General features: G+C 44.2%; 2 protein-coding genes across 2 annotated transcripts; both read left to right on the forward strand.

The window, feature by feature from the left end:
- Positions 1–939: 939 nt before the first annotated feature.
- Osi14 (DUF1676 domain-containing protein Osi14) lies at positions 940–4,456 on the forward strand. The gene is made up of 3 exons (XM_031991503.2): positions 940–1,162; positions 2,016–2,201; positions 4,083–4,456. Exons 1-3 carry the CDS (start codon positions 940–942, stop codon positions 4,454–4,456), a joined length of 783 nt encoding a protein of 260 aa, XP_031847363.1.
- Positions 4,457–6,855: 2,399 nt separating this feature from the next.
- On the forward strand, positions 6,856–10,099 carry Osi15 (DUF1676 domain-containing protein Osi15). The gene is made up of 2 exons (XM_031991504.2): positions 6,856–7,219; positions 9,762–10,099. Exons 1-2 carry the CDS (start codon positions 6,856–6,858, stop codon positions 10,097–10,099), a joined length of 702 nt encoding a protein of 233 aa, XP_031847364.2.
- The last annotated feature ends 440 nt before the right edge of the window (positions 10,100–10,539 follow it).

Genomic DNA, 10,539 nt, shown 5'->3' on the forward strand with positions numbered 1-10,539 from the left:
TTCCTGTCGAACACTCGGAGGACTGACACTCAACGATCTTCTACATGAATATGGAAACTTAAACATAGTATTCATACAGATAAATACTACATCATTAGACTGACAAGTTTAGCAAAATTCACCAGTGAACAGTAGGAACTCATTTCGCTCATTCTGAGATTTCGCGCGACCCAAGCCTTCAAAATTCTCCTTCTCCTTTATAACTACCTCCAAACCCTTGAAGACCACAAATAACCAAAGTCGCAAGATCAAACTAGATCCCCAAACACAAAATTCAAACCCAGTATCAACCGCCAAAAAGATACTCCCTAAAACTCCCCATGAAACGCGTTCCCTCTATACAAGATTCAAGTCTATTCTTACAAGAAACTCCTAGATTCCGTCATTCAGCCCATTCCAGCGTCCAACCTCTCAATGTTCAACAACCACGAGCATCTCCCTTCGAGATTAAACAACTGGTTCACGTCCAGGAGCGACGGGTCCGATGCAACAGCCAAAAAATGCAGCGGAGCGCCGCGTTCGGAACGGTCACCTCCACTGGTGACCCGAATCCGTGGACCTACGCGGGCCACCAATATCTGTGATCGCCTAGGCCTAAGGTCCGCCCAACCGGCGCAGCCTCGTCGACTCACGAAAGAGTCGGTCGGCGGTTTGTTTAAAAAATTATCGAAGAAAGTTGTCGCACGCGGGGGGAGCGCGTTAGTGCCGCGGATGACGAGTCGCGTGGCTGCGTCGCCGTCAAACGCGTCATCGGGGCCCGGCGAGAGGAGTGGGGCTATCGGGGAGGGTCCCTGCACACCTATAAAGATAGACGCCACCGAGGGTCACATCACACTTTGCCCCGAAAATTTTCCGAGCTCGACGCGCACTACCGTGTCTCCAGAAACGGAACCAGCGGACTGCCTTCTATTCGGCGTTAGAGGATAAATCAGCGAGAGGATGAGCAAGTTAGCGATTCTGGGACTCCTGGCGGCTGCCGCGATGGCGGTGCCCATGTCGGACACCAACCACTTGCAGGGGAACAGGGACCTCGATTGCCTGGAGCAAGAGGACGCGTTGTTCAGCTGCATGTTCGTGAAAACCGTCAGCGCGTTGGATAGAGCCGCCAGGTCCACCGACATCCAGATCTTCGACGGAGTCACTTTCGTCCGGGACACGCCGAGTGAGTTGGATTTCGGAAACGTGTTTGGGAAATTAGATCTTAGATCGGTGTCTCTGGAAGCACTTTGTAAAGGAATTTGATAGTCAATTTAACTGATCATAGATTTCTTCGTTTTCCTGGGGAATTATTATAGAAATCATTTAGCAAAGTGAATTGTAAATTAATTAAGGTCTCAATGAAAGCACTCTAGAGAGGAATTTGATAAAGTCAATTTAACTGTAGTTTGTAGAATTGTTTCTTGGTAAATTTGGGATTAAGATTTAGATGACTGTGTTAGATAGATTTCGAATTGAGTGAACCTTTGCTAGTAATATTAACAGTGGATTTATGGGAGTCGATTTGAGTTGTATTGAGTTTTATAAGTATCCTAATTGTCTACTCTTGAACCTCTAATTTCTAAGATTTAATTAACAGATAATTTTTCTAGGAACAATAGAACAATCTATACAAACGTCAGTAGATCTGTCGTACTTGAGTCACCAAGTGATACCACCTAATACAGTCACATCCAACAATTCAAACCTGCAACAATAAAAGCACAATTCAATTACATAAGTCAATACCCCATATTTTCTATATTTTCCTCAGCAAAATCGGCGCTGATCGTTAACCCTGCGGAAGATTAAACTACACAGAATCTTCTGCGGGTCCAAATTAGATATAGAATGCTTAAACAATATAGAACAAAGTAACCACATACTGCTTTCTCTCTGTTTCAATAGTTAAACCATTTGTAGCTTACTATTCCTAACATGAAACTTTGATCTCAAAACATCGACATTCGTCCTGAAACTCCCGTCAGCCTCCAAAAATAGAAAACCTCTATATATAAAACACAATCCACTTGTTCCAGTGGAGCGTAGCGGGAAAGACCTGCAGACGGAGCTGGACATCATGAACGAGCTGCCACGTGACGCGTCGGACCGCGCCATCAAATTGGTGAACATGCTGTACGAGTCCGCGATGTCGTTCCTGAAGAGCCACAGCTTGAAGCTGAGCATGCCGGAGGACGGTTCAATTTCCCGCACGCTCAGCGAAGGTAACTTTCCATCTATCGCCGCGATACGGCGTTGTACCCGTTACGTAATCCGTCCCTACCATTCCCGACGGCGGTCCCGGCACGTCCGCGGCAACGTCACGGCGAACCGGTGAACAGTTCACCCGGAGAGAGCCTTTCACCTTCCACGCGCGCCGCGGAAACCTGTCTCCCGGGCGGACTCGCTCCGCCGATTCCCTTTCCGATTGAACCTCGATCCCGGGAAGAAAGGACGCTCGTCCTGGAGTTCATTCATGGACTCGGAACGTAAATATTCCACGCGAGGTGTTTGCCGAGCGCTTCACGGCTCTTAGAGCCGAGGAATTCCTGGGGTCGAGATCGTTTCTTCGTTCCCGGTATTCTGGTCACACTGGGAATTCAGACGGGAGAAAGTTTTGAACCTTAGGTTTCTAACCGGTGACTACTTCGGTTGCCGCTTTTCGATTGTACGTTGTTCTTTTGTGGCGGGATTGTTTAACGCGTGAGCTCCACGGAAATCTTAGACACTTAATCGTAGGGTTCTTTTGTAGCAAACAAAAGTAGGAACAATTATTAATTATTTAGTGTTACAATGTTTGCGTTAGACTATTATCAACTTAGCTACGGTATTATACTTTGTCATTTCACGTCGGTTATCTTGTATGTCACGGTTGTTTTCCAGGCGTTCAGAAGCGTCAACCAGTGACTGACATGGCACTTAGCGTGTTAACCCTCTGTGGGCACATGTAACTTTGAAGTCACGAATCAGTATACTGGCATCTTGTTGAGTTGTTTCATTTTGCACTCGAAGTGGCGAATAAAATGAGGTAATCGGTTAACTGCAACTTTTACACGCTTAGGCGTGAAAGTTTGACGTCATTGTACCTTGAAATTACGGAATATGTTCGTTTGATGAAATTATTGAAACTATTGAATACATTGTTTATTCGTATTCATATGTGGATGTTTATTAAGTTTGTACTGCATAGATTTTGTTATAATCGTGAAGAAAAATTCGGCCCATAGAGGGTTAAATTGATGGGTTCTTGGGATGGGATTGTGTAAATGTAATTTTGGTGATTTATGTTTGTAGGCGAATTTTGTTTGATGATCGTGGTTATTTCGTTTTGTTGAGTTGTGTGTTTAGGTTGTGTGAGGTATTGTTAATTAGGCAAGACTAGTGAAGCGAATTTGTATGTGCATAATTAACAGTGAAATTGTTGAGTTGTTGGGTTTTAATTAGCAGGGTATTTGAATTCTGGGAGAGATTAAGTTTCTCACGACTGCGTGCAACAGTTAGGTTCCAGTAACGGCTGAAATTGGTTTACAACTTCAGCAATCGGTGTAATGAAAAATCTGAAATCGGTCATATTGACCGGTCTGGTAGTTCCAGCATTAAAAAAATAATCGCCCGGGGTTCTTCGTGAGCGACTTTAAAAGCCAATTCCAGATAACGTTAATTATACTTTGCTATTTACTCGGAGCAGTTCCTTTCTTCTCATTTCTACATCAATTATTCTTCAGAGAATTCCATTATTCTCTAGAATGTCATCCCTCCTCAATTTTCCTTATTATTCAACTAAACAACCTATCAATTTCTAAAGTAAACTCACTAACATACCCACCAACCACCAAAAAGCAAAAACACTAACAGAAACTCTCAACATCATTCCTCAAAACGTTTATCAAACTATTAATCATTCAGCTCCCATTTCATCAATTCGTCTACTACGTTTACATAACAATCCACTTAATTACTTTATATAGGCTTAGGTGGTCTGATGATGGTTATTAAGTGATTAAGTGGATTTTATATAAACTTAGTGGACAAATCGATGAAATGGGAGCTAGATTGTTAATATATATATTCATTCGCTTAGGTAGTCTGACGATGATTATTTCCAGGTCGCGGCAAGATCAAGAAGATGATCCTGCCGCTGGTGGCCGCAGCCGGAGTGAAACTGTTCGCGTTGGTGCCGATTCTTCTCGGAGGCCTCAGCCTGCTGGTGCTGAAGGCCCTCTTCGTTGGCAAGATCGCCCTGCTGATCGCAGGATTGCTGGCGTTCCCTAGGTTGCTCAGCGGTGGCAGCTTCGGGCCAGCCGGGATCCTCGGCAAGAACACTCAGCCCGTCTCCGGATGGGTCGACAATGGCGGCCAGGGCTGGTCGTCGGGTGCCGTGGCTCAGTCCCAGGGCTACTACAAGAGAAGCTTCGAAACTGAAAAGGACGCCCACTCGATGGCCTACGCGGCCCAAATGCCCACTACGGAGGCGCGTTAAACGAATGATCTCGACGGCGCCGTGTCTACACGGCGGAGAACCATCGGCCATATCTTCTGAGTCTGGTCACCCAGCCTCGCGACTGCTAGAGTAGTATTTATGCATAACTGTATCCTAACTTATGGACCATTTAAATTATTCGACGAACTGTGCATCTATGTAATAAATTATTTCTAATAACATTGAATCTGGTGATTTATTCCTGTGTCTGTCTTTCGTGATGTATTTATGTGGCAAGTATTTATATATTTTTAAGGTTGTTGACACAAAGGGTGTGTGAAATGTTTTATGAGGATTTGAGATTGTTAGATTGGTATTTTGGGGAAACGAGACTGCGCCAGATAGAGAGAATCGATGGGTTGCTTCCTTACCACGCGTTGAAGTCACCGAGACGTATAGTGCGTATTCGTCTTTGCAACGCTATTGCGCGAAATCTGAAGACATTAATTACTCAAACATTCTATCTCCGAACGTTCCAATACTCCAAGAAGCTTACAAATTAGTCTTCATAAACATTCCATCAAAAGTTTATAACAATCTACTCCAAACTTCGGAAGATCCATATACGATCAACTCATTGTCTACTGCAACTATGGAATCCATTATAATTATACATTTGCGACCAGCGCTGAACAATTACAAACAACAGATGATAATTGCTCAATGAAATATAATTCTATATTAAAATTCAAGGACGTAACCTCACTTTTATCGCCGCGCGGCGTGTAACAGGTGCGAAGGTTCGAAAGCAGGCGCGATTTCTATTGTAATTTCGAGAAATTATTTATGCGCCGCAGTCCGAGGTGCATAGAAAACACGCCGTACGTGATTAGTTTGAGCCGGCCGACGGAATATCGACATGTTCATCGCGGAGCGCGGCGCGGCGCGGCGCGGCCGCTGGCTCATATGCGATTCCGATCGGATGCGGACATGCCCACGTTTCGTTTCGCACTCCCACCGCCTCCCCGCGCTCTCTTTTTCCCGCGTTCTCCTTAGGCGCGAGTTCTCGTTCCATTTCGCTCCTCGCCGCCGCCACCGCCGAAACATTCGGGACACAGGTCGGCTTTTGCATGCCATTCCGTGTCACAACGCACGGACACGGAAATCTAATTTCCACCGGAGACTTATTACCCGGTTTGACTGCCGTGTATGACGGACGACGGAGAAACGCGTCGCCGTTATGGCCAGGCTAGGACCGTTTCGAATATTTCCATGTTTCTTTGTGAAGATCGCATTGTTCGCGACAATCACGCTCGCGCCGAAGTCTACCTTTTGTTGGAGTATTCTTTAGACGGTCTCGCCGTGGATGGGCTTCGGGATCTATGCCATGGCTTGTCCTTTTGTGGAGGGCTGTAACTTTCTGACCAATTTAGACGAGACTGGAGTTTGTAGGGAGTTACAAGGAACAATGAGTTTTGAAGTTAGGAGAACATTGAGAGGCAGTTATTAGGAACAATGAGTTTCGAAGTTAGCAGAACATTGAGAGGGAGTTGTTAGGAACAATGGGTTTTGAAGTTAGAAAATTGATAGCGAGTTATAAGGAACAATGAGTTTTGAAGTTAGAAAATTGATAGGGAGTTACTAGGGACAATGAGTTTTGAAGTTAGCAGAAAATTGATAGGGTGGTATATGGATGTTGCAATTAATATACATTGGTTTAGAAATGATTAATAGATACAGAAGAAGATTATCAAGTTGCACTCGGAAGATCCTAGAAATATTTAACATTCTTTGACGAGAAGACGATATTCTTTGAGACTAATTATCGAGACTAAGACAAAGTATCGAGGCATAATACGAAGTTCAACATTAAATATCAGATTCTATAGTTTACTGTGACAAATCAAGTAACGAGTGAAACCTCCCGAGTGCAGAGGTTAAGCCCTTGTGAACTCGATTGCTCGTATATTCATAGGATAATTTAGATATAATCCTAGAGAAAACTGTTTTCTATTAAATCTTAGAGTTGAGTTCAAGGGTCATTAAAACATGCAATTCTATATTCCATGGAACCCAATTATAAACTATCAAGTATCACTCGCTCCTACAAACTACAACGAAACATCTCGCAAATTTCCCAAACAATCCCTCGCAAGACACTTTCAGCCATTAGAAACCCAATTAGAATCGGTGACGACCGCTCGAAAGTGATCCCGTGTAAAAGGAAAATTAGTTTCTATCGACAGACGCTACGTCACGAGATCGGCTGCTCGCAAGTGTCCCCGTATGGAGGAGCGAATTAAAATTCCTGACACCGCGGTCCTTGCACGTCGCTTGCCAAATGGTTCAAACTGGCCCCACCATCGATCGTGGTCCCACGTATAAAAGAAAAATTGCCCCTGGGGGCAAACAGTCAAAATCGTTGCTCCGGACTCGCGATACCGATATCGACGGCCACGATGAACGGGAAATTGCTGATCGTTTTGGCGCTGGCCGCTCTCGCGGTTGCCGAGGACGGCTCGTCGGCCATGGAACAGATGGAAGTTAAACTGACGAGAGCGATGGACGACTTGAACCGAATGGATACCATCAAAATCATCGGGGACATGGTCACCATGGAGAAGATGGACTTCGAGGAGGACGCCCAGACCGCCAGGACAAGCGAGGACCCTCTAGTGAGCAGAGTGGAGAAGTTCCTGAGGACTCGCAGGATCCAGATCCACCTTCCCAGCGACGGATCCTCCGCTGACATGTTCGGTCGCGCCCTGGGACAGAAAGAGTTCGGGGTCGAGCTGAGAGGACTCACCGAGGGAGCTTCCGAAGGTGAGGTCAATCATCAGAATCGTTCGAATCGATCGCGTTTGAGGATTGTTTGAGATTGGACAGTTTGACCCTTTGCACTCGAGAGTTGACTCTCAGTCACCATTTGATTCGACGCAGCAAAATTAGAAAATATAACACTAGGTTTACGGAACGCGTCAAATCGACGATTTTAGAAATATTATTTTGTGAATGTTTACCTACTATCGAATCTCCAGTTTCCACAATCTAAATAAACGAGCATCAATTCCTTTAGGAATAATAGAATGAAGTGAATAAATTCCCGTAAACCTAGTGTTAATATTTAATGTTGAACTATATATAACGCATCGTCGAAATATTGGAATAAAGAAGCTTTGTTTCTCGATTTACCTGTGATTTCTCTTTGAATTCATTTAAAAAACTATCGTCTTTGTCTAGTTAGTTTTGTTACTTTCTGAGTGCGAAGGGTTAAGGGTTGAATCGTCGGAATGGAAATTTGTGAGTTACTGGGATTGAATAGGTAGGATCAATGGATGAAGGTACTAATTGAAATAATAGATTATATTGATCTTGAAGCTTTTATGATTTGATTGGATAATTTAGGGAGATTGAGGAGTTGATGAGAATGGTTTGTGGGAAAATTTATAGCTACTGGGATTGAATACTATAATTGAATATTATAGAGCTCCGATCAATGGTTCATATTCTCCAAACGATAGCTCCTTAACACAAGATTAACCCTCCGTGTCTTACAAACTATTTACCTGGAGACTCAACAAACCCTCTAAAAATCTCTCCAAATCTCGATGATCGTAAAAGAATCCTAAAAACCAATACCTACAATCCACCGCAAACTGAAATAAATTCACAAAGTACAAGCAACTCCGCATCAGAGCCATCCTGAATCCAGAACTGAAAGAAAGATATTCTACATCTGCATGGCCTCGCAAGGCAACTCCAGAATCTCTAGTTCGAAGGTGTTCGGAATTCGAGGAAGTTCCCCAGAATTCGAAGGAACTCCTTCGAGTCGCGGCGGTCGGGTCGGTCTGTGAACGGATCGCGGATCGATCGCGAACTTATAGCACCTCGCCTTTCTAAAGTCCCTCCAATAGTGTGGAAGTAAGCCACCGAGCCGCCGGACGATTGGCCGCAAAGTGGCACTTCCGGTGCGTCGGCTTCCGATTGGCCTCGCCGGCGTTCCTCTTTCTCCGGCCTCTTTTCCCGCGTCTAGATTACCTCCGGATCGTTCTTTTCCACCTTTTTTTCGTCGCGGGTCGCGTAGAAAGCTCGCGAGGATGCGTCCCACTTCCTCCGCATCCGCGAAAACATCGGCGTTCGATTGGCGGCCGGCCTGAGGGGGGGGGGGGGCAAAGTGGAACGACCGGCGGGATTCCGGGTTTCTGGGACGCGCGGCGAGAGAACCGGCGAACAAGGACCTTGAACGAGAGTGCCACATGTCGAAGAAAGTAGACTCGCGGACGAGCGGCCATTAGAACCTCCTAGAAACTCCTTCCAGCAGCCGAAACCAATCGCCGTGACGATTTTCACTTGATCCATTGAACACTTCGATACGCGCGGGTGTAGCGGGTATCGACGGACAGCGAAGCTCCGGAGGATTTGCGGTCTGCAGCTTGTCCGTTTGATTTCACGCTTGTTATTGTGCCAGGAGTTATGGGGTTCTTGAAATTGAAATTATTCACGATCGACGTGTACGTCGATGGTACGGAATATTTATCTTGGATCATTATCTCAGTCGCCGTTTGATTGAACGCAACAGAATTGTAAACTGAAAAGTTCAATATAAAATGTCGAATCAGGTATTAACAAATGAAACAGAAATAAAACAACTCTGCCCAAAATTTATGCAATATGTTTCTTCTTGTAAATTGCAAATGATGTTAATATTTCGTTAGGAAATAATGAATGCTTGTAATGGAAAATATTGTCGAGCAAAGGGTTAATCGTTGGGTAGTTCGTACTCTGTTCAATGTCCATGTTATTTTGAACAGTATGATAATTGTATCAGATTTATCGCGAACCGTTTGTGAATCGAGTTTAACCCTTAGCAGTCCTATGTCGATATTCTATTTTATTCCAACCTCTACCTGTTTTAACAATTTTTTCTATATTTATTCGTAGTATCATGATTGTACCATTTAAGGGTAACATTTCAACGACTCCGAAATATTCTCGAATAAATAGATGCGTCATATTAACCCTTTGCACTCGAGAATATTTTTCTCGACAAATGTTCATTTTCTGATGAAATATCAATGATACGTTTTAAAACTAACATAAAGAAATACCTTGCATAAATTAAGTAACAGAACCATTTTATTTCGATGTTCCATGTGTTGACGCATTATATACAAATTTAATATTGAATTCTAAATTTTATCATGGGTCAGATCAAATGGCGACTGAAAGGCGCCTCTCGAGTGCAAAGGGTTAAGCTGTAATCGAATGAACTAACGTCGACGTGAACCTCAAAGTGAGAAAAGAGCACTTCAGAAAGGGTTAAAAATATTCTAGACTGAGTTTGAAAGTTTCCCTTTCGTTCCAGCCCGAACGAAGTTGAAGAGGATCGTGCTGCCGCTGTTGTTGCTGCTGAAACTGAAGGCCATCATTGTTCTGCCGATTGTTATCGGTCTGATAGGGCTGATAGGCATCAAGGGACTCGGAGCTGGTCTGATGTCGCTGCTCCTCTCTGGCGCGGTGGCCTTGAAGGCGTTGCTCACGCCGCCACCGTCCTATCCTCCCAGGGTCACGTACGGAATCGTGAAACCGGAAGTGCACCACGAGCACTGGCACAGGTCTCAGGAGGAAGTGAACCAACCGTACAGGGGCTGGGCGCCCGAGTTCAACCCGGACCAGTACCCTTACCAAGACATGCCTCTGTAGACTCAACCTCGTACTTCATCCCCTCATCCCCTCATCTTATTTATTGTCTCTCCTGTGTCGAATAAAGACGTCACGGTATTTTCCTTAGAACGTGGTTGCTTCATTTAATATATTTATTCCGGTGTATCCAACGTTGGTGTTAGAATCACGTGGAATTTACACTGGGAATTAACTCTTTGCACTCTAAAGACGCCTCAGAGTCGTCAAATGATTTGACGCAGCAAACTAAAGTTTCATATTCAATATTAACCCTTTGCACTCGGAAGTTTTTCACTAGAAATATTTTAACATTTCGTGATAAGACAATGAAGATATTTTGTGAAACTCGAAGGAAAATCACACGTGCATCGAGGAACAATGTTACTTTATTTCAATATTTCTGAAATCGATGTATTATACAAAGTATAATATTAACCCTTTGCACTTGACAATATTTTTCA

Source organism: Nomia melanderi, chromosome 13 (genome assembly GCF_051020985.1).
Source record: "Nomia melanderi isolate GNS246 chromosome 13, iyNomMela1, whole genome shotgun sequence".
Classification (NCBI taxonomy): Eukaryota; Metazoa; Arthropoda; class Insecta; order Hymenoptera; family Halictidae; genus Nomia; species Nomia melanderi.